At 44.7% G+C, this 25,381-nt stretch overlaps 1 protein-coding gene across 2 annotated transcripts in view; it reads left to right on the forward strand.

The window, feature by feature from the left end:
- Positions 1-25,381, forward strand: part of SNX9 (sorting nexin 9) — an 844,750-nt gene that overhangs the window by 436,959 nt on the left and 382,410 nt on the right. For both annotated transcript variants that reach the window (XM_069235304.1, XM_069235305.1), the window contains 2 exons: positions 10,198-10,315; positions 11,972-12,102. In XM_069235304.1, coding sequence (XP_069091405.1) covers positions 10,198-10,315; positions 11,972-12,102 — 249 coding nt within the window. The remainder of the gene's footprint in view (positions 1-10,197; positions 10,316-11,971; positions 12,103-25,381) is intronic.

A 25,381-nucleotide genomic window follows, 5' to 3' on the forward strand; every position in this document is an offset into this window, starting at 1 on the left:
CGATGGGCTTTGTCTGAGGCGAAGAGGGAAGATTGTTCCAGCCCTTTGTTGTTAGGTAGGTGAAGTACCTTCCTCCGGCAGTAGTTTTCCATATGCATGTGATGGTGGCCAGTGCCTGCTGGACGGAGCTGAGGGGTCTGGCGGGGTTGTGGAAGGAGATGCAGTGATTTAGGTAGGCCAGTCTGATGTTGTGAATGGCTTTGTAGGTGTGGGTGAGTAGCTTTAAGATGATTTGTTTCTCCACCGGGAGCCAGTGGAGGGTCTTCAGGTGCTGGGAAATATGTTCCTGGTGGGGGAGGTTCAGGACGAGTCTGGTGGCGGCATTTTCGATGAGTTGCATTTTTCTTATGTTTTTTGTTGTGGTGACGGCGTAGAGTGCATTGCCGTAGTCAAGCTTGCTTGTGACTAAGGCGTGGGTGACTGTCCTGCGGTAGTCTACTGGGATCCATTTGACAATCTTTCGGAGTTGGCAGAGGGTGTGCCAGCAGGAGGAGGTGACCGTGTTTACCTGTCAGGTATGGATAGGGAGGAATTGAGGATGATTTGTAGGTTGCGGGCATGGTAAGTCGGACAAGGCGGGGAGCTGAGAGATGTGGGCCATCCGGAGTGGGGCTGGATGAGGTGGAGTTTCCAAAGATGAGCTCGGTCTTGTCTGAGTTGAGCTTGAGGCAGCTCTGTCTCATCCAGGCAGTGACGGCTTCCATTCCTGTGTTCCTCTTGGCTTCGTCTGGGTTTTCACTGAGGGATATGTCATCAGCGTATGACAAGATGTTCATTCTGTGGCCTCTGACGATGGTTGCGAGAGGGGCCATGTATATGTTGAAGAGTGTTGGGCTCAGGGAGGATCCCTGAGGAACTCTGCAGCTGACTTCTGTAGGTTTGGATGTATATGGTGGGAGCCTGACTTCTGGATGTGAAGGAGTGGTTTCAGTGCAGGGCTTTACTGTGGATTCCTGTGTTGTGGAGTCTGGTGCATAAGGTGCTGTGGGAGACCGTGTCTAAGGCTGCTGAGAGGTCGAGGAGTATGAGTCCTGCGGTGTGACCGCAGTCTCGGAGTGTGCGGATGTCATCAGTGGCTGTCTCAGTGCTGTGGTTGCTGCGGAAGGCGGACTGGGAGTTGTCCAGTGAGTTGTTGTCCTTGAATTGCCGCAACTGTGAGTTGATGGCCTTTTCCAGTACTTTGGCCGGGTAGTGTAACAGCAAGATGGGCCGGAAGTTCTTTAGCTCTGATGGGTTGGCCGAGGGTTTCTTCAGGAGGGGGTGTACTGCGACGTGTTTCCAGTATTCGGGGAAAGTGGCTGTGTCGATGGAGCAGATAATTGTCTTGCGAAGCTTGGGAGCGATGGATGTGCTGGCTCTGATATAGATGTGGTGGGACGGGGGTCTGCAGGGGCTCCGGAGTGAGTGCTGTTCATGATGCTTTCTGTTTCCTCTGAGGTGAGACTGGACCAGCTGTGGATGGTTTGGATGGGTTCTGACGGGGTGGGTCTGTCATCTGTTCTGATTCTTGGCCTCTGGGAGGAAACTGTCGTAAATGTCCTTGATCTTGCAGTGGAAGAAGGTGGCGAGGCTGTCGCAGAGGTCTTGCGACTGGGTTGCTGGTGACTTTGGAGGTGGGATTCGTGAACTTATTGATAACCTTGAAGAGTTTGTTTGTGTCACGCGTGGAGGAGTTGATGTCTTCCCAGAGTGCATTTTTTTGCGTTCTTTATACGTCCGTGGTGGATGGTGTTGGTGGCTCCGAAGGAGACAAGGTCTTTGCTAGTTTGGCTGTTTCTCCATTTCTTCTCTAGGCATCTGCAGGTGCGCTTGGATTCTAGGAGTTGGGGGGTGAACCAGCTGGCTTTCTATGGCATGTGCTTGGCCGATGTTGAGCAGAGGAGGGCTAGGGCGTCGGCACATTCGTTAATCCATGAGTTGAGGTTGAGTGCTGCAGTGTTGGCGTCATCGGAAAGAGGCAGGGGTGATTTGGCGAGTGTAGTGGTGAGTTGCTCGTCAGTGAATTAATTCTATTTCCTGTGGGAGGCCCTGCGGGGGCGTGGGGGCGACTGCTGTGTGCGGTGATGTTGAAGTGTAGACAGTGGTGGTCTTTCCAGTCTGGGGTGGAGATTGTTTTGATAGTAATCCGGTTGCTTGAGGTAAAGATGGGGTTCAGTGTGTGTCCTGCAGCATGCATGGGTGTGGCAATCAGTTGTCTGAGGCTGAGGATGGTGAGGTTGTCTAGTAGGGAGGTGGTGTTTTGGTCGTTGCTGTCCTCGAGGTGGAAATTCAAGTCACTGAGGAGGAGGTTGTCAGATGATGCCAGGGAGGTGGTGATGTCTACAATGGCGTCAATGAATACTGGGCGGGGACCGGGTGGTCTGTAGACCAGGGTGCCGTGGAAAGAGGAGTTGTGACCGGCGTGGATCAGAGAGTGAAGGTATTCTATTGCAGTCCAGTGTTCTTCCATGTTGGCTGGGATGCGTAGTGAGGACTTGTGTACAATGGCAAGTCCTCCCCGGGACAGGAGGGCCTGTCCTTCCTTAGGATGCTGTAGCCGTCTGGGATAGCAATGGCGATCTCTGGGCCAGAGGTTGAGTTGCACCAGTTCTCGGTAAGGAAAGCGATGTCTGGTCTGGCAGAGTCGATCTGGTCCCAGTGTTCGGTGGCGTGCTTATGGAGGGAACGTATATTCAGAAGGAGGCAGTTGATGAGGTTGTGGTGGAGGTCAGTGTTTCCGGGTGTGAGGTGTTTCTTCTGATTGTTGTGGCTGAAGCTGAAGTTGCAGTTCTGGCAGGAGAAAGGTCTGTGGGTGTCCTTGGGAGATGCGGTGCAGCAGTCACTGAGCTGTTTGGTGTTAAGGCAGTGGAGGGTCTGGGCGTCGTAATGGAGGGCGGCATGGGGACGGCTCGTCTGAGATCCAGGGTATCTGGTGCGGGCCGTGGTCCAGACACGGGCGGACGCAAACAAGCTTGCCTTTGGTGCGCCAGCGGCACGGCCGCACTGCGCCTCCCATTAAAAAGGGGAGGGAGTTGGGGGGTTCGGTCAGCTGGGAGTGGGGGAAAGATGCTTCGCAGGGGGAGGTGGTGGGGCTGCAGGGGCAGCAGCGACGCAGGAGAGAGAAGGCCGATCAGGAGGAGAAGGGCAGGAAAAAAGGGAGTATATATGAGTAACTTACTTGTGGATGGACACTGGGCCACCAGGGATGAGGCGCACGCAGAAGCCCGCAGATGGAAGCGGGCCTTCAACTGAGAGTCAGCAGGCTCTCATTTCGATCTGGTGGCAGAGGCAGCAGCAGGGGAGCTGGGGAGGGCAGCAGATGTTGATCAAAGGTCAGAGGAGTATCCCTCTCACAGTGCTGCGGTCACCAGGAGGGAAAGGAGGTGTAGGGGTTTGGTCAGCTGGGAGGCGGGAGGGTGGGAAAGGTGCTTCCCCAGGAGGTGGGGGGTGGGAGGGTGCTGAGGGGGGTGGCAGGGCCACAGGGCCAGCAGCGGCACAGGAGGGAGAGGGACGATCGGGAGGAGTAGTGAGGAAAAAAAGGATTGAGAAGGAGTAAAGGAGTAAAGCGAGAAAAGGAGTAAAAGGAAGTAAAAAGAGGAAAGTAGGAGTGAGAGAGCGGAGATACTTACTTGTGGATGGCCGCTGGGCCACCAGAGATGAGGCTCAGGCAGGATCCTGCGGGTGGAGTAGGGCCTCAAACTGAGAGTCAACAGGCTCTCAGTTTGATCCGGTGGCAGAGGCAGCAGGAGCGGGGGAGCTGGCGAGGGTAACAGACGCTGAACAAAGGTTAGATGGTTACTTATTGGCTATCTTAGCCTTTCTTTGATTGCCAGATCAACCTTCCTTTAAGTCTCGTATTGTTAGTAGATTCCTTAAGGGATTCACCCATTTGTTTCCTCCCACTCCATTCATCATGCCTCAGTGGGACCTCAATCTTGTCCTTACTTAATGTGTGCTCCTTTTGAGCCATTACACAATTGTCCTTTGCGGCTCCATACTCTCAAAACTGCATTTCTTGTACCCATCACCTCTGCTCGCAGAGTGAGAAGCTTCAGGCTCTTTCTTCAAAGCCCCCAGTTTTGTCTGTTTACCCTGACAAAGTGGTGCTACCTACGAGGGCCTCCTTCCTTCCCTAAGTACTTACACCTTTTCATGTAGGGGAATCCATCACTTTGCCTACTTTTTACGCACATCCCGATCTTTCTAATGAAGAGGAGAGACTCCACCATCTGGATCCAAAAAGAGTATTAGCATTCAACCTCAATCGTTCCAACGATTTCCGGGTGGACGATCAGCTCTTTGTTAGATATGTGGGTGTGAAGGAAGGGAAGGCAGTGCAAAAGTGTACCATCTAGACAAGCCTCTAAGGGCTTGCGCTCCCACCCCAACAGAGCAACTGCTGCTACCACAGCGTTAGTACGCGGAGTTCCTGTCCTGGATATCTACCAGGCTTCAACATGGGCCTCTCTGCACACGTTCACTAAACATTACTGCCTGGACAGTGATCTCCACAGGCTACATTGGTCGTTTGGTCCTGCAGAACATTTTAGTATGATTTTAGTTTGCAGCCCACCACTGAGGATGGTATTGCTTGGGTATCTATTCTGAGGTAAGGAATCTGCAACTAGAAGTCTCTATCAGAGGAACGAGTTACTTACCTTTGATAACGATGTATCTGGTAGAGACATATTCTAGTTACACATTCCTTACGAACCCATCCATCCTCCCGGCTGGCAAACTGATTTCTAGGGACAGGGATTCCCTTTTCAGGGCCTTAGTCCTGGTGCACCATTATCCGTGTTCTTCATGGCTCTGCGCTTTAGCATGGAAAGTCATGAAAAGAAACTGATGTCATTGCACCAAGGCAGTGCTTAAATGCAACCCTGACGTCATCACGGTGACCACGATGCCAACAACGGACACGGAGTTGACCAACGCCACCTGATGGCTTGCAATAGTACTGCTTGAAGAAAAAAATCAATCAACCTGCTGAAGTCCCGCTTGTATCATTCACTGTGGCTTCCTTTCATCTGAGCTATACTGGATATGTTTCACTGTAAGGCCTTTCCTCCATACCAACAAGTCTAGAGCATTTGGGATATGATCCCTATGTTTCAGGCGATCTTGGAGAAGTGGAGATAAGGAGACTCTGATTTCTGAAGTAGACCAGCCTCCCCATTAGCATGCTGGAGTTGTGGGTGATTCGCTTGGCTTTAATGGTCTACATGGACACTGCCATGCCATATGGTATTGCAACAAACAGGGCGGTGTGGGATCCTGGTCCTGTGCCAGGAGACTCTGCACTTCTTGAACAGACTGGTTCCTCAGGGCATTTCTCAGGTCACACCTGACAGAATCTTTAAACACCAGGGCTGACAAACTAAGCCGACGATGCCTGGGAGACCACAATTGGCCCCTGCCTCCAAAGATTGGACAGCGCATCTTCCAGCAGTGGTACAAGTCCTGGATTCATCTTTTCGCCACTGCTGAGAACATGCAGTATCAACACATTTTCACAATAGAGATTCCAAGAAGACATTCTGCTGGAGACGCATCCTGCCTACAGTGACGCACAGGACTTATGTATGCCTTCACTCCACTATCTTTTCTGCTGCCATTCCTGAAGATCAGGAATGACTGGGCCCAAGTCATCTTAGTATCTCTGGATTGGGCCACTAGAGTGTGGTACTCTGAACTGGGCATGAGCATCTGTTCTCTGATCAGGATGAATCTCCAGGAGGTTCTTCTGTTGCAGCAGCAGAGCAAGATCCTGCAGTTTGGACAACACAATCTGCATCTTCATGTGCGGAAGTTGAGTACCGACTGTTGATCTCCTTTGATCTCCCTCCTTAAGGTATTGATGGAATCCTGACAGCCAGACACCCCTTCACAAAATAATCAGTACATGCTGGGAAAAGGTTGTGACTTGGTGAGATGCATGCCAAATGGACCTACTGCAGGCCAAACTGTTGGATGTGTTTTTTGTTTTTCTTTAGCCCAGCATTGGCCTTTGATGGGCATGGTTGAATGTTATGTCAGCCCTGTCTGCTTTTTTGCATTTGCAAGATTAGCAAGGCAAAAAGATTTCATTCAAGTTACGATGACCATAATGGAGCTCTTTTGATTGTTACCAAATCCTTATACTTGTACATGCTCTGTGTAATAATTCTTAACTATATTATACTATATTGTATACTCTTACCATATATTATTGTCTACTTCGTTTTCTGATCACAATAGCAGCCTTTCTCTGTCACTTGTACCATGTGATCACTTATTTCACAGAGCACAACTGCTTTATGTAGGCCTTACGTGTATACTTCATGATTGTAATTTTTCATTGTACTTACATATACAAAAATATTTGTAATAATCATGGTATCTTTAGAATGATGTAGATGAGCAGTGTTTGCTATTAATTAGTAATCAAAACTGTCTTATTTCATCAAACTCTTTTCACTTTTAATGATCCCTGGTAGGACTTTGTTGTTTTTAGAATATGACATACCTAGTCATTTTTGAGTTTACAGAGAGCTTCTGTGGTTGATGAATATGCTGATGTTAAGAATGAGCCCTAAGCACTCATTCTACCAGAGCCAAAGCTTCTACGACTGCGTTGGCATGCAGAGTGCATTTCTTGGATATATGTCAGGCTGTGACTTGAGCATCAATGCAAATATTCACAACGCACTATTGCTTTGACCATCAGGTCTGTCGGGATGGGTGTTCTGCTAATAGGCGCGGGAGCTAGTTACAGAAACTGATATTAGCAGATATGGTTGGCTCCTATATGCTCGTCGCTTCAGGAGCAGAACAAAGTAGTGCTGAATCGCATTACATCACCTACCGGTGCACAGGAGCACTGTTCTGCTCTGCTTCAAACTAAGAGGAAAACAATGCCAAGGAATGCAGCCCTCCTAGTTTGAGTAATTAATTTTTTAAAGCACTTCCCAGATATCAAAATAAAGCACACAAAAATATGAACATTAGCATTTAACTTGAATGCAGTAAAATATGTGTAAATGCTAAAATACTTACAGCAGTTAAACAATGAGAGGCATAAAATGGTGCAAAACATCAACAATGAATATTTGCAGTGAATATATATATGTATATATATATATATATATATTTGACAAAAAGGCGGTGCAACTAGATCAGACACCAAAAGGCTGCACAATATCCAAAGCTCGTGGAATGTAGAGAGTGAAGTCGAAGGTTAAAAATCACTCATATGTACAAAATCGTCGGCTCCATTTTATTAAGTAAGTTCATATAGAGGCAAAAATGATGATAAACATAGTGAATGAATAAGTGATAAGAACTTTCAAAAATAGTTCCTCAATGCAAAAATCTTAGAAGTGCCTACAACGAACAAGACAAACACACGCTGTCCCAGCCAAATGTCGACGCGTTTCGGCAACAGCCTTCAACCTATATATATAGTTTATCCAAATGGTCAGAATCATTTTCTTAAAGGCTCACTCAGTTGCCAGTGCCGGTAACAAAGGAGACCACCCTAGAAAGATATTTTGTTTCCAAAAGGTAACTTACCGCACTCCAAAGTTCCTTTAGGCAGATTTATTGATAAGAATAGCAACCACCAACCCGTTTCAACTCCACTTGAGTCTTGCTCACAGTAAAAAAAAAAAAAAAATCATACCACCCTTAAATAGTGTGATGTCATTGTTACCGCCCCATTGCATTCTGGTTATGGTAGTTTGACATTATACAAAAGCATATATGAAAGTGAAATTTAAAAAATAAAATGAAAAATATCACTCAAATTAGAATCCTAAAGTTGAACGAATGCCCAATAAAAAATCAAATTACATTACAAATACTTCTATATAAATGAGACTTATAACCAATGTTATTTTCTGCTTTTTAAATATGTTGCCTCCATTTTTGCAGTCGCTAAATTTTCATCATGAGCATTTTATACATATACCTACTTGCATATTGTTATATGTATGTATTTCTAATTATATTCTTATCTTTTTTTGAGGATAGGATTATCAAATATATATATTATGTGTATATATGTGTGTATGTGTGTTTGCACAGCGAAGCTAGATAATTAAGAATAAAAATGCATCACCATGGGGATCAAATCCAACATCACCCTGGTGCCAATGTCAAGCTGAGGAACCTTGGACAGCTGAGACAGGAGAGAACCTTCCCTGATGGTATTTTGTTTTGGGCAATGCGTCCACCCCAAAATGACTTCCTTCTGCCTCAGTGCCAAGCTTCCCCACCTTATATACCTTAAACAAACCCAAAAGGACATTTCTGGCAACCTCCCCTTCACGTAAGTTATGAAATTCAAGCGCTGGCTGTACTCGATCTGCGTCACAAACACGCAGAAGAATGGGACCTGCCCCAGTGTGCATTCCAGAGACAGAAGAGCAGTACCTTTCGGTAATGAAAATATTGAAAACATTTGCAGGCTGAGACTGTCTTATCACGTCTACTGCTGCATCCCCCATGTTATGTTCCTGCACAGTGCAACCCGGTGCTCGTATTTTGAAAACAAGCTTGGTGTGGAAAAATCCCATGCCACCGATGTAATAGCAAGCACCTGAAGCTAAGCTAAGCATAAAATGGAGTCAGTGGCCAAGATGGAGTCGGTGGTTAAATACAGATAGCATTACAAGCACTGCTTTTTGAGTTTCCAATGTGGCGCCTGCAGATAGCACAAAGTGATGAATCTGCTGCTAGGAAGGTTACTGACCAGAAGGAGTGTCACAAAAAGTTACTTGTTCTTGTGTCACATTTCCAAAATGCACGATTCCATCTTAAGTAAAATCCACTTAATTGAATTCCACACATTAGAGTACTTCAGGAAATGTACTAATATCATAGATTTCTTGACGCATTCGTGAATCCTTTGTGAATTCCTTAAGTTGGGAATTTACAATCAGCATTGAAGAAATCCCTAAGGAGGATAATTCATTACTTGTTTACCTAGGGCTTTGTGAATCAGTCCCACAATTAGGTGATGGTGGTGAAAAGGGTTCCTGTGAAAGAAAGGGAAAGATGTTTTTGTTTTCCAAAAGGCTGAAACATTGCCTCACAAAAGAAAAGGCCATGTGCTCCTGTTGACAACATGCTAAAGAACAATGAATAATCTGAAACAGAAGAAGAGATGGCAACAGTTGGATCTCAATTTCAATCGAAGAAATGTAACAAGACTTCACACTCCTTTGTGACTGTATTGCCGTCTTTGAAGTGTCTTGAGCTTAGATTCATTGTTGAGGATTGACCAGAGAGTGATAGGTAAAGCTGAATTATATCCTGCTTAAAAATCAGAATAGACATGGAACAAAGTTACCATCTGGGTGAGAGACTGACTGAGATGGAAGAAAGTGTGATGGACCTAGGTTTAGGTGCGGGGACGCAATACAACAAGCAAGAGCTTTTCAAAATGAGATAATGCAGTGATCAAGGGAGGAAGATCTCTGCCTAAACTGTAGATCTGCATCAAATAATCCTCTGAGTTTATCCACTGTCATACTGGTGGAATCCCCCCCCCCCCCTTTAAGGGAGTCAAGGCCAATGCCATAGCGCTCCAGCACCCTGGTAATGTGCACTGTAGACAGTGTGCATTCAGAGGGTTCTGGGCAGGGGGGCCTGCACTGCCCATGTCATGAACAGTGCAGTGACCCCCCTGTGGCCCCTGTCCCTTGCTTTCCGCCTGTGTTTTCATGGCGGAGTCCCTTCCATGAAAAGGCTGGCAGACAGTGGGGTTGTAATCTGCCAGGCGACACTGACTTCAGTGCCGCCCTGGCTGGTTACAACTCCGACCGCCATCAACCATGTTCCCGACGGGGATGACAGTCCCCTGGTGGGTTCTGCCTACCAGGGTTGTAATGTGGCAGTCGGACCACCACAGTTGCGGCAGACCGACCATCACCACGAGGCTGGCGGTCCTAGGGCCTCCGGCCTCGTAATGAGGCTCCCAATCCTTTTATCGCAAGTGGGCTGTTTACTTTGTCGGTGAATGTCTGTTGTATACCTCAGCAGTTCTTTAATTTATTTTGATAGTATCATGACAATATGCGATAATGCAATTTTAACACTTTACACTGTGTCAACGTTGGGTGCACAAACACCTTTTAAATTGATAGGGTTTGGAAAATTCCATAACTGTTGCATTTTTTGTAGATTCGAAATTTTCAGGAGATTCATATACAGTCTGTTCTTTTTATTTTACAGAGCACTAACCGAACAGTAAACCACAGGTACAAGCATTTTGACTGGTTATACGAGCGTCTACTGGCTAAGTTTGGAGCAGCCATTCCAATTCCCTGCCTACCAGACAAGCAAGTTACAGGTGAATTTTCACAATCAGTGGATGGCAGCAGGATTCTAATGATATTTGAACTAAAGTGGATTTCTTAAACAATATGTTGCGTGCCACGTTTTCAGTTTTCACTGGTCAGCTTTGTCTAGTGTTACAGGCTGATTAAGTACTTGAAGCTCCATTGTTGTTTCTGCTATATGGACATTGCATTTTGTTCACAAATAAGAAAGAAGGTTTCATATCTGTTCCATCCCCTCTTTCGCTGGTCCACACAAATTATATGGGAGTGTGCATATGGGAGCTGAATGCTACACTACAGCTAATCATTTGTAGGAAAGTGGCAGATGTCTTCTGCTTAAGCTGCTTTATCCCATGCACTTATTTCAAGATGGCAGGGCCAGTGGCTTGTAAGGGGAGGGTTCTGCCTGGTATTAGTTGCTACCTCAACCCCTTCAGCAATAGGTGCAGGTAGGGGCCATAAGAAGGCTCCAATAGGCCACTACTCCCTCAAATAGACTCACAATTCCCTGTTTAGTAGCCACAAGGAATCTGGTGGTTAGAGAGCATGTGTGAATCGGTGTCCGAAATGTGACAGAGCTGAAGGTGAAATTTACCCAGACTTTAGGACAACTCATGGTCACTAACCAGAGCAGTTAAGCATAATGTATCAAAATATAGAAAATCATTTAAAAGTATTTTGTTGTATTCATCCTCATTTTTATTCGTTTATATACTCTTATGTACTCCTCTGTTAAACACCTCTTGTATTGCTAACACCGATCCATACAACTTCTGATCGGTGGAGATGCTGCACTTTGTAGCAGATTGAGTTGCTTAATATCAGTGGATAAAAATAATATACACAAGTTTTTTTTTTTTGTTTTTTTTTAACGTTACAACAGCATGACAAATGCACATAAATATATATATAGCACCATCAAAGTCATGAAATAAAAGGTGATTTGGCCACATTAGAATACCTAACCATGGGACAACACCCTGTCATCAATGGAATAGCCTAAAATCTACTATAAAGTCACAGGTGTTAAGAGCAAAACTGTTTACAAGTTAAATAGGTGCGATGGGTGCTTATGTTAAAATCATGTATGTTATACTTAAGGTATAAATTATAGAGACCTCGTACTAGTTCTACAAAGTGATACCTCAGTAGGAGTAACTTTAGACACGGGTGGGTCAGCCACTGCAAGTTCTTGCATGAAAACCTGACAACCTAGTATTTTTTGAGTTTCGATTTAAAATGCAGAATTTGTAAGCTCAACTTATGTCATCGAGTGATGCATGTCATAACTTTGTTCCAGCCACTTGGTGTAATTGTCTTGCCAATTTAGCAAAGCACCTTCTGGAGATGACAAATTGAGACCCAGAACTCGCATGTAAAGTCAGTAAGATCCCCAGCATAGCCCAGTTACGTTATACAAGGAAACATAATGATTTGATTCGCTGTATGTGCTAGCAGTGCTATCAAATACCTGATTTGTGGAAGTAAGATTTTAATGTATTATAAAACCGGGTATAACATCAAATAAATGTCCTCTTAACTGTGCTGCTGACGTAGGAAAATGAGGCGAGGTTTATTCAAATGATATTAAAAACGGAATGGAAAAATGTGGCCTATTTGAAAGATTCTTAAAGTGACATTACAGTTTTTGTTTTTAATGATCTCAGGTCGCTTTGAGGAGGAATTCATTAAAATGCGCATGGAAAGGCTTCAGGGGTGGATGTCGAGGATGTGTCGACACCCTGTCGTTTCAGAAAGTGAGGCTTTCCAGCAGTTCCTCAATTTCCGGGATGAAAAGGTAGGGCACCACCCTGGTGGGTCCTCACTAGAGTGCAGTATACACCAGGGCTACTTTACTGCTACGATTATTAACAGTTGTGTATTGTGATAATGTGCAGAATTATGAACATATTTGTATTGCGCAGCTTTGTAAGTGAATTCCAGTTATCTAGCGCGGAGATTTAAGGTTACCGATGGAAACTGGATTTGGACACATTCATATCTGTTACTCCGCCGGTCGAAGTGCATAAAAAAAATGGGAATGGTGATGCTGCAAGCAGTGGGGGTGAGGGTCATTGAGTGTGGGGGCAGAGTCAAAAGATGTGGCTCAAAAATAAAATACTCAAGTTTTTTTTTGGTCTTTCATCGTCAGGTAGATGCATATAAAATAACATGCGGCTTACATGAAACATAATTTTTAAAAGTTGTTACTCACTGGAAAATGCACTTACAGTACTTTTTGAAACCTCTATTAGTTAATGCGCTGCAGAGGTCTGTGTGTAACCAGAGAGCCACTGAATAAAGACTGACTTGACTTAATTCTGTCACATTTGTGATCATAAAAGCACATTAAGAAAACAATCTACATCTTGAAGATAAAAACATTAATTGAATAATTTTAAAATATATACATGTACCTACAGTACAGCCATTAATTGAAAGGCATAATATTTCCTCATTCTGATTGCTATGATTATGTAACTAAGTACGGAAGCCCACATTTTCGGCACAGCAAAAGATTGGAGATAACTGAAACCCTCTCTACGTGCTGTAAAGTGCTTGTGCAATAAGATAGGGCACAAGAACTGGGCTCTGAGTGGGCAATACAACTTACAAAATAAGATAAAATGCTCTGTAGATTGAAAAGAAGTAACATTGCATGGAGCCAGCAATGGGAAAGGCAGCTAAATGGTGGACCAAATTTAATCTAAACCTTGACAGATAAAACATATGTTGGGGGTTGGAAACCCAAGTTATATACAAATTCATTAAAGACATATTACAGATTTGGATATAAGCTGCATCAGAGTGCATATTTAGAGACCTTATAATTTAGCCCTCTTCCCTATATGACGCAAATACCTTTTTCACTCTATCTTTTAAATTATAGTTTGTCACTTCAGGAGAGGTGTGTTCAGGCCTGTAGAGTAGAGTGTTGAAGCTGTATTCTTGATGTAAGACAGCCATGAGATAGATTGCATATTGTCTAAATTCAAACAATCTTTTACAACTTCTTGAGAAAAAACAGCCTTTGGGGACCTCCATATTTTCAACCATAATAACGGGTGTAATACCTGCAAAGTCCTCTAAATGCTCCATTCCACTTGTAGATTATAACTTGCGGTAGTGCGAGAGACCGATCTTCGTGCAGTGGAGAAAAGTGACTTGTGTATTTTTAGTGCTACAAGATCACAGCCTGTGACAGAAATCATTGTGAATGTGTAATTCAATATTTTAAACTTGCATTAGACACAGTTTAAGATAGACTGCTCAAATTTCACAAAATGTTTAAGATAAAATGGTGTTTCCAGAATATAGATTTTTGTAATACTGAGCATGTCCCTAGTGCAATTCTTTTCATTACTGTCCCTACAACACCTCCAGGTTTAGTAATGCAATATAAATACAATTATAATTAAAAGAATGCACTTGACATGCCGGTAGTTAACTCTTTGCATAACCACTCAAAAATAAATAATCTTTGTCACCACAAAGCTCAGAGTGAATAGGTCAATTAAAGCCAGTACCTGCTCCAGAGCATCCTTTAAACCCAAATCGATTCGTGGAGTGCAACATATCGCCTCGGGGGTATCCAGGTGCTGGGAGTCAAATGCAAGCTGGCATGGTTATTCCTCGAAAAGCCATGTCTTGTTTTCTTCTGAATGCATTGAGGGTGGGTGTTGTTTGTAGGTGGGTGGGTAGGTCATTGTATTTCTTGGTGGTGATTTAGGAGAAGGCGCAGCCCCTGCTTTGGGTGCGACAGATTCTCAGGATTTGGGCGAGGTTAGTTGATCAGAGCTCTCTTTGCAGGTTTGTGGAAGGAGAGTCTGTGGTTGATGAGGTTGGGTCCGATATTGTGGAGGGCTTTGAAGGCAATATTGAGGACCTTGAACTTGCATCTCTTTGTGTACGGGCAGCCAGTGTAGGTCTTTGAGGTGGGGGGTGATGTGGGATCTTTTAGGTAGATCCAGGGTGAGTCTTGCTGCTGCGTTCTGGGAGGTCTGGAGTCTGTGGAGGAGTTGTGTTGGGCATCCAAAGTATAGGGCAGTTTCATAGTCCAGTCTGCTGGCGATGATGGCCTGGGTTACTGCCTTTCTCGTCTAGGTGGGGATCCACTTGATGATCTTCCGGAGAATGCGGAGTTGGGGAAGCAGGATGATGCCACACTGTTTACTTGTTTTCTGAAGGCGAGTTTGTTGTCTATGATGAAGCCGAGATTACGGGCGTGTTCTGTCAGTGTCGGGGGTTGTCCGAAAGCAGAGGGCCACCATGAGTCGTTCCAGAGGAAGGAGTTGTTCCCTAAGACACATTGAGCAGAACAAAGAACAGCTGCCATGAATGGGAGCTTAATCAGTCAGATCTGAACAAAATCTTATCCCTGTGGAGCAAGTGGACACTGGAGCTCTTTGCAACACACCGGAAATGCCAGTTTTATGAGAGTTGGCATCCACAACAAGTGTTGTAGGGGAATGCCTGTTCGATCAGATGGTCAGGGATCTTTGCATAAGCTTTTCCGCTGATACCTTTTATACTCTGGCTTCTCAGCAAAATGAAGAGAGAACAGTGTTGAATAATCTTGATTGCTCCAAAATGGCCCACACATCACTGTGTCACAGAGCTATTACTGCTATCAGAGACAAACCACATTCAGTTGAAACCTTTTGAGGACACTTAACAATAAACCCACAGCCAAGTACTTCATCTAAACCTGATTTCTCTGCACGTAGTTGCCTGGCTCCTGAATACCATGAGTTTGTAGATCTAAACATCTCTCAGTGCTGCAGAGACATTCTTGCAACAGCTAAAGCAGACACCGCTAATAAAGCATATAGAAGTGTTTCTGTTTATGATGCCAGAAATTGAATGCTCATCGTATTCGAGTGCCACCAGAATAACTACTTCCTTATGTTTTGTTACTGATAAAATGGGGCTTGGTCCATGCTTTGATTAAAGTACATCTGGCTCAATCTCAAGGTATAGACGTTCTCTGAACTCACCATTTAGCACTATTATTCAGCAGTTCCTTAAAGGTCTGTTCAGAGTCTTCCCTCCAATAACGGCTCCTCCTCCTCCTATATGGCAGCTTATTGCAGTACTGGCACAGTTAACGAAGAATCCATCTGAACCGATACACAGAGTAGAGGACAAATTTATGACATGGTAAGAGACATTTCTATTGGCTCTTACATCAGCCAGAAAGATTAGTGCAATACACGTTTTTGCAATTAATGCACCTTTCTTGCTGTTTAAAGACTTCTGTGATATACTCAGAACCAATCCTAAATTCATCACCAAAGTCCCTTTGGATTTTCATCTTAATGAACCTGTTATACTAAAGACATTTTTTCCCAAATCCTCAGTCAGCAGCAGAAAAACCACTATAAACTGGATGTCAAAATATGTCCATAATTTTATTTACATTGCACCAAACAGTTCAGTAAGACTAACTGTTGGTACCATATGGGAATCATCACAGAGGTGGCCCAGTCTCAAAGGCAAGCATAACTCGATGGATCGCAGTTGCTATCTAATTCTGCCATTCCAAGCCAGGAAGACCTATGACAAATAAAGTCAAGGCGCATTCCACTAGAGCGGTCTCTACCTCGACTTTTGTTCATTGGGGTGCCTATTGAGAGTGTATGTCGAGATGCGACATAGCAGAATACAAATACACTCACACAGCGTTATTACCTGGAATCTGTGCAGCATAGTAATGTGGCTGTTGGACAAGCAGTGTTACGTTATTTGTTTCAATAAGATGAGCCCTTTTTAGTTGCATATGTATATTAGATATATATGTTCGATGGCATGTGTAGCTACAGATACACATGCTATGCATATCGATTCCAACATCTAGTGTTGGGCTCGGAGTGTTACAAGTTGTTTTTCTTTGAAGAAGTGTTTTAGAGTCACGGGATCGAGTGACTCCTCCTCTTCGGTTACATTGCGCATGGTCATTGACTCCATTGTTAGACTGTTTTCTTTCCGCCGTCGGGTTCGGATGTGTTTTCTCTTGCTCCAAGATTTCGATTCAGAAAACTTTTTAAAAACCTTCCTTTACGTCGGTGTTGTATCGTTTGCGTTATTCATCTTCCATCGAAACAGCAGTACCGTCGGAAAACAACTTTGTTCGCCCTTTGGGGCACGTGTGCCCAACTTGGGCTTATTCGGGCCGACCGCGTGGAGAGCCTCATGGATCGGACTCCATTCCGATTCTGCCCTCGGTGCCACGCTAAGTACCCGTACACAGAACAACATCTGGTTTGCAACCTCTGCCTTTCTCCAGACCATCGGGAGGAAAACTGCGAGGCCTGTCGATCGTTCCAATTGAAAAAGACTCTGAGGGACCGAAGAGCAAGAAGGATGGAAATGGCGTCAAAGAGTGGGGAACATTTCGACCTTACAGAAGAGGAACAAATGCAGACAGCAGTCTCTACCCCAGACACAGAGTTGGAGCAGGAATCCGAGTAAGACAGACCCATCCCAGCCGGCCAGCACGTGAGTACGTCTGCCCCTGCACCCCCACATAAGAAACAACATAAGGCCTTGGGTACGCCACTGCCGGAAGGCCATGGCTCGGCCTGAAAAAAGACTCCGGAGTCGTCAAAGACTATTAAAAGCTCAATTTCAGATTCCAGTAGACAACAACCATTTTCAGAGTCGAAAATGAGAAAAACTGTTTCGGAACCGAGACCTTCCTCATCATTTCCGATCCCCCAAAAACATCAAACTTCGTAACCGAAAAAGGCAGGTTATACAGAGGAACAAGGACTTTCGAAAAAGACTGCGAGAAAGCTATAAAACCTCTGAGGAAGAGACAGAAATTGAACCAATTCTTCAAATTATGGATGAGAGACAGTCTATTATACACATCCATAAAGAAACAGGGAGAATCATAACAGCACCCCCTGTAAAAACAAAGAGCAAGCTGTCATTTCAGGAGGAATTGGACACTGCACAGCCCCGAGCTAAAGTGCCAAAACAAAAACAAAAGCCAGCACCTCCTCAGTCTTCTCCTCATTCTCCACACCTGCCTACCTCTCCTCGAACAAGTCCTACACCAGTGCATTCTCCAGCACATTCTTTTGTCTCACAACAAGACACTGTTGTTCCATGGGACCATTACGACCCTGATCCCATCCCAAGCAAAGACCCAGACACCTACCCCTCTAAACCATCTCCACCTGAAGATTCTATAGTATATAATCAGGTGATAGCCAGGGCTGCAGCCTATCATGTGGTTACAGTGCACACAGAACCACTAGAGGAAGACTTTTTTTTGTTTAATACATTATCTCCAACCCATTCTAGGTACCAATGCCTCCCAATGTTACCAGGCATGGTAAAGCACACAGACCAAATTTTTAATGAGCCTGTGAAAGCAAGAATAATAATGCCTAGAATAGAAAAAAAGTATAAACCCGCACCTTCTGACCCTGATTACATCGCCCATCAGGTGCCACCCGATTCAGTAGTGGTTAGTGCTGCAAGAAAAAGAGCAAATAGTCAGTCCTCAGGAGATGCACCCCCTCCTGACAAGGAGAGCAGAAAATTTGATGCTGCAGGAAAGAGAGTTGCGTCTCAAGAAGCAAACCAATGGAGGATACCTAATTCCCAGGCACTGCTAGCTCGTTATGATAGTGCTCATTGGTATGAGATGCAGGATATCATACAGCATCTCCCAAAAGAGCACCAGAAGAGGGCGCAACAGGTAGTAGAGGAAGGGATTGCTATTAGTAACAACCTAATAAGGTCTGCCCTTGATGCAGCTGATACTGCTGCAAGGAGTGTGAACAAAGCAGTCACTATTCGTAGACAAGCACTGCTGCGCTCCTTTGGTTTTAAACCAGAAATACAACCGGCTGTTACAAGTTGTTTCGAAGAAGTCTTTTCGAGTCACGAGACCGAGGGACTCCTCCCACCTTGGTTCCATTGCGCATGGGCGTCGACTCCATCTTAGATTGTTTTCTTTCCGCCGTCGGGTTCGGACGTGTTCCTTTTCGCTCCGTGTTTCGGGTCGGAAAGTTAGTCAGAATCTCGGAAACTTCGTCGGTATTGTTTCGTTCGGTATCGGGGTAGTTAGAACCAATCGACACCGAATCTTGAAGAGCTTCGGGAGCCCTTCGGGGTAATTTCGAACATCCATCGGGGCCTGGTCGGCCCGACCGCGTGCAACATCGAGACTGATGGAACGGACCCCGTTCCGATTCTGTCCTAAATGCCATAATAAGTATCCTTATACGGATCAACATTTGGTCTGTAACTTGTGCCTGTCCCCGAGCACAAGGAGGATACGTGTGAAGCCTGTCGCGCGTTTCGGTCGAGGAAAACGCTCAGAGACCGAAGAGCCAGGAGGTTGCAGATGGCGTCCACGCCGACAGGACAACAGCGGTTCGAGTAGGAGGAAGAAGAATCTTTCTCCATCCACGAGTCGGATTCCGAAGAATTCGACGTCGAAGAGCAGCCAACCGTGAGTAAGATGTCGAAACAAACATCACACGAAAAGACTGACAAAGCCCAGGGGACGCCACCGCCAACAGGCCATGGCTTAACCCAGAAAGTAGGTGACCGTCCAACGGCACCGAAAAAGGGCGAGCTGCTGTCGAAGATATCCGACTCCGGTCGAGATACAGGCACGCAGCACTCTCGGGACCGAGAGAGTGACGCAGAAAAAATTCGGCACCGACACAGCGGCTCCGAAGTTGGTCGGCACCGAGAGGGCACGACGCCGAAAAGACAAAAGATCTTGTCGGAGCTGAAAAAATCAAAAGAAAAGGTTTCAGTGCCGAAACGCCCGGCAACCGAACCGAAAACTGGTTCCTACTCAGAGGAACAGGGACTGTCCTCTCAACTAAAAAAACACAGATTTGAGGAGGAATTACAACCAATTCAGCCAGATCACATGCTTATTCAAAAGGATACAGGGAAGATTGGCACTCTTCCCCCAATCAAAAGGAAAAGAAAACTTGACTTCCAGCAGGGAGACAAGCAACCACAAGCGAAGGTGGTAAAGAAGGTAACTCCACCACCCTCTCCACCACCATCAACTCATGCATCACCGGCACAAACTCCACCATTAACACACTCACCAGCTCATACCACAATGAGCCAGGATGATCAGGATGCATGGGACCTCTACGACGCTCCAGTATCGGACAATAGCCTGGAGTCGTACCCAACTAAACCGTCACCACCTGAGGACAGTGCATCATATTCACAGGTGGTAGCTAGGGCAGCTGAATTCCATAATGTCTGGCTACATTCGGAGCCTATTGAGGATGACTTCCTCTTTAACACCCTGTCCTCCACCCATAGCCATTATCAAAGCCTTCCCATGCTTCCCGGAATGCTAAGGCACTCAAAACAAATATTTCAAGAGCCAGTTAAAAGCAGAGCCATAACTCCAAGGGTGGAGAAAAAATACAAGGCTCCGCCCACAGACCCTGTCTTTCTTACATCACAACTGACACCAGACTCAGTTGTTGTGGGGGCAGCTCGTAAAAGAGCCAACTCGCATACATCAGGCGACGCACCGCCTCCGGACAAGGAGAGCCGCAAATTTGATGCAGCGGGAAAAAGGGTTGCAGCACAAGCGGCAAATCAGTGGCGCATCGCCAACTCGCAAGCACTCCTGGCGAGATACGACAGGGCTCATTGGGATGAGATGCAACATCTCATCGAACACCTCCCCAAGGAGTTCCAGAAACGAGCGCAACAGGTGGTGGAAGAGGGACAATTTATCTCGAACAATCAGATACGGTCTTCCATGGATGCAGCGGATACAGCTGCAAGGACAATAAATACTTCAGTCACCATAAGAAGGCATGCATGGCTGCGCACATCTGGGTTCAAACCCGAAATACAACAGGCTGTGCTAAATATGCCGTTTAACGAACAGCAATTGTTTGGGCCGGAGGTCGACACTGCAATTGAAAAATTAAAAAAGGACACCGATACAGCCAAAGCCATGGGCGCACTCTACTCCCCGCAGGGCAGAGGCACATTTGGCACATTTCGTAAAACAACTTTTAGGGGAGGGTTTCGAGGTCAACCCACAGAAACCAGCACCTCACAAACAAGACCACCAACCTACCAGGGACAATATCAAAGGGGAGGTTTTCGGGGACAATACAGAGGGGGCCAATTCCCAAGAAACCGGGGAAGATTTCAAGGTCTCAAAACCCCTCAAAATAAACAGTGACTCACAAGTCACACAACCCCTTCACACAACACCAGTGGGGGGAAGACTAAGCCAGTTCTACACATCTTGGGAGGAAATAACAACAGACACTTGGGTCTTAGCAATTATCCAACATGGTTATTGCATAGAATTTCTCCAACTCCCTCCAAACGTCCCACCGAAAACACACAATATGTCAAAACCACATATAGACCTTCTAGGACTAGAAGTTCAGGCATTGCTGCAAAAGGACGCAATAGAACTGGTACCACGTCATCAAAAGAACACAGGAGTTTACTCACTGTACTTTCTAATACCAAAAAAAGACAAAACTCTAAGACCAATACTAGATCTCAGAACACTAAACACCTACATCAAATCAGACCACTTTCACATGGTCACATTACAAGACGTAATCCCACTGCTCAAACAGCAAGACTACATGACAACATTAGACCTAAAAGATGCGTATTTCCATATACCGATACATCCTTCGCACAGGAAATACCTAAGGTTCGTATTCAAAGGAATACATTACCAGTTCAAAGTGTTGCCATTCGGAATAACAACTGCGCCAAGAGTCTTTACAAAATGCCTGGCAGTAGTAGCTGCACATATCAGAAGGCAGCAAATACATGTGTTCCCATACCTAGACGATTGGTTAATCAAAACCAATACGCTAAAACGGTGTTCACAACACACAAAATATGTCATAGAAACCCTACACAACCTAGGTTTCTCAATCAACTACGCAAAGTCACACCTGCAGCCGTGTCAAACACAGCAATACTTAGGAGCAACAATCAACACAGCAAAAGGGATTGCTACTCCAAGTCCACAAAGAGTACAAACATTTCACAATGTAATACAAACCTTGTATCCAACACAAAGAGTACAAGTCAAAATAATACTGAAACTACTAGGCATGATGTCTTCATGCATAGCCATTGTCCCAAACGCAAGATTGCACATGCGGCCCTTACAACAGTGCCTAGCATCACAGTGGTCACAGACACAGGGTCAACTTCTAGATCTGGTGTTGGTAGACCGCCAAACATACATCTCGCTTCTATGGTGGAACAGTACAAATTTAAACAAAGGGCGGCCTTTCCAAGACCCAGTGCCAACATACGTTATAACAACGGATGCTTCCATGACAGGGTGGGGAGCACACCTCAATCAACACAGCATCCAAGGACAATGGGACATACATCAAAGAAAGTTTCACATAAATCACTTAGAACTGTTAGCAGTATTTCTAGCGTTGAAAGCATTCCAACCCATGATAACCCACAAATACATTCTTGTCAAAACAGACAACATGACGACAATGTATTATTTGAACAAACAGGGGGGGACACACTCGACACAGTTGTGTCTCCTAACACAAAAAATATGGCATTGGGCAATTCACAACCATATTCGCCTAATAGCACAATTTATTCCAGGGATCCAGAACCAACTAGCAGACAATCTCTCTCGGGATCACCAACAAATCCACGAATGGGAAATTCACCCCCAAATACTAAACACTTACTTTAAAATTTGGGGAACACCTCAAATAGATCTCTTTGCAACAAAAGAAAACGCAAAATGCCAAAACTTTCCATCCAGGTACCCACACAGGTACTCCCAAGGCAATGCTCTATGGATGAATTGGTCTGGGATATTTGCGTACGCTTTTCCCCCTCTCCCTCTCCTTCCATATCTAGTAAACAGATTGAGTCAAAACAAACTCAAACTCATACTAATAGCACCAACATGGGCAAGACAACCTTGGTATACAACACTACTAGACCTGTCAGTAGTACCTCATGTCAAACTGCCCAACAGACCAGATCTGTTAACACAACACAAACAACAGATCAGGCATCCAAACCCAGCATCGCTGAATCTAGCAATTTGGCTCCTGAAATCCTAGAATTTGGACACTTAGACCTCACACAAGAATGTATGGAGGTCATAAAACAAGCTAGAAAACCTTCCACTAGACACTGCTATGCAAGTAAATGGAAAAGATTTGTTTATTACTGCCATAATGAGCAAATTCATCCATTGCATGCGTCTCCAAAAGATATAGTAGGATACTTACTACATTTGCAAAAATCCAATCTAGCTTTCTCTTCCATAAAGATACATCTCGCCGCAATATCTGCTTACCTGCAGATTACTCATTCAACTTCCCTGTTTAGAATACCTGTCATTAAAGCGTTTATGGAAGGCCTAAAGAGAATTATACGACAAGAACAACACCTGTTCCTTCATGGAACCTCAACATTGTCTTAACAAGGCTCATGGGTCCACCTTTCGAACCCATGCATTCTTGTGAAATGCAATACTTAACGTGGAAAGTTGCATTTCTCATTGCCATCACATCTCTAAGAAGAGTAAGTGAAATACAGGCGTTTACCATACAAGAACCATTTATTCAAATACACAAGAATAAAGTAGTTCTAAGAACAAATCCAAAATTCTTACCAAAGGTTATCTCACCATTCCACTTAAATCAAACAGTAGAATTACCAGTGTTCTTCCCACAGCCAGATTCAATAGCTGAAAGAGCACTACATACATTAGACATCAAAAGAGCACTAATGTACTACATTGACAGAACAAAAGTAATTAGAAAGACAAAACAACTATTTATTGCCTTTCAAAAACCTCATACAAGAAATCCAATTTCAAAACATGGTATTGCCAGATGGATAGTTCGGTGCATCCAAACCTGCTATCTTAAAGCAAAGAGAGAGCTGCCTATTACACCAAAGGCATACTCAACCAGAAAGAAAGGTGCTACTATGGCGTTTCTAGGAAATATTCCAATGAACGAAATATGTAAGGCAGCAACATGGTCTACGCCTCATACATTTACTAAACACTACTGTTTAGATGTGTTATCTGCACAACAAGCCACAGTAGGACAAGCCGTACTAAGAACTTTATTTCAAACTACTTCCACTCCTACAGGCTGAACCACCGCTTTTGGGGAGATAACTGCTTACTAGTCTATGCACAGCATGTGTATCTGCAGCTACACATGCCACCGAACGGAAAATGTCACTTACCCAGTGTACATCTGTTCGTGGCATTAGTCGCTGCAGATTCACATGCGCCCACCCGCCTCCCCGGGAGCCTGTAGCCGTTTGGAAGTATATCTTCAACATTTGTACATTTGTAAATATATTACTTTAACCTTCATTTGGTACATACGTATTCATTCCATTGCATGGGCACTATTACTAGCATACACAACTCCTACCTCACCCTCTGCGGGGAAAACAATCTAAGATGGAGTCGACGCCCATGCGCAATGGAACCAAGGTGGGGGGAGTCCCTCGGTCTCGTGACTCGAAAAGACTTCTTCGAAGAAAAACAACTTGTAACACTCCGAGCCCAACACCAGACGGCGGACTATGCACAGCATGTGAATCTGCAGCGACTAATGCCACGAACAGATGTACACTGGGTAAGTGACATTTTCCTTTTGGGCCAGAGGTAGACACAACAATAGAAAAACTACGAAAAGACTCAGACGCAGCCAAGGCAATGGGTACACTCTATTCTACACCATATAGAGGGTCATTTCGTAAGCCTCAGTGTCGAGGAGATTTCAGACATCAACTTCCCAAACAAAACCAACTTACCAAACCCAGTACCAGCGAGGTGGGTTTAGGGGCACATATAGAGGACAATACTCTAGAAATAGAGGTAAATTCCATACCTCTAAACAGCCAAAACAGTGACTTCCCTCACTCCCTTCCACTGCACAAATCTCCTGTGGGGGGAAGACTACAGCAGTTCCACACACATTGGGAAAATATCACCACAGACAACTGGGTGTTATCAATTATCTGCAATTGTTATTGCCTAGAATTTATAAATATTCCACCAAGGTATCACAAGTTAACCCCAGAACATACAATTCTGTTACAACAAGAGATTCAATCTCTACTACTCAAACAAGCAATAGAGTTAGTCCCACAGTCTCAACTAGGAACAGGAGTTTATTCACTATACTTTCTAATTCCCAAGAAAGATGGCACCCTCAAGCCAATATTAGACCTCAGGCCCCTCAATTTTTACATCCTATCAGAACATTTCCACATGGTAACTCTGCAAGATGTTATCCCACTGCTACAAAAACAAGATTTTGTGACAGCCTTGGACTTCAAGGGTGCGTATTTCCACATACCCATCCATCCAGCTCACAGAACATACCTCAGGTTTGTGATACAAGGAAAGCACTACCAGTTCAAAGTGTTACCTTTCGGCATAACCGCTCCAAGGGTATTCACAAAGTGCTTAGCAGTAGTAGCAGCCTACCTAAGAAGATAACATATCCATGTCTTTCCATAACTAGATGATTGGCTCATAAAATCAAGCAGTCGTACACAATGCCAAAATCATACACGTTATGTAATAGAAACCCAGCACACCCTAGGCTGTTCTATAAACCACCAAAAGTCACACCTTCAAGCAGCACAAGTACAACCGTATTTAGGTGCTATCCTAAATACTCAACTAGCTCTAGCGTATCCAAATACACAAAGGATTCAAGCTTTCCAAAATCTAATTCCACTTATACAACCAAATCAACAATACACTTGTCATGAAAATCCTAGGAATGATGGCATCTTGCATTGCAATAGTTCCACCTGCAAGATTAAACATGAGACCCTTACAACAGTGCCTTGCACAACAATGGTCGCAGGCACAGGGTCAACTTCAAGATCTAGTGTTTATAGACTGCCAAACACATATGTCCCTTCAGTGGTGGAGTTGCAGCAATTTAATCAAAGGATTCAAGACCCTGTGCCTCAAACCATAATTACAACAGATACATCAATGATTAGGTGAGCTCTCTAACCAAACAATCACAATATTCAAGGGCAATGGG

Source organism: Pleurodeles waltl, chromosome 5 (assembly GCF_031143425.1).
Source record: "Pleurodeles waltl isolate 20211129_DDA chromosome 5, aPleWal1.hap1.20221129, whole genome shotgun sequence".
Lineage (NCBI taxonomy): Eukaryota > Metazoa > Chordata > Amphibia > Caudata > Salamandridae > Pleurodeles > Pleurodeles waltl.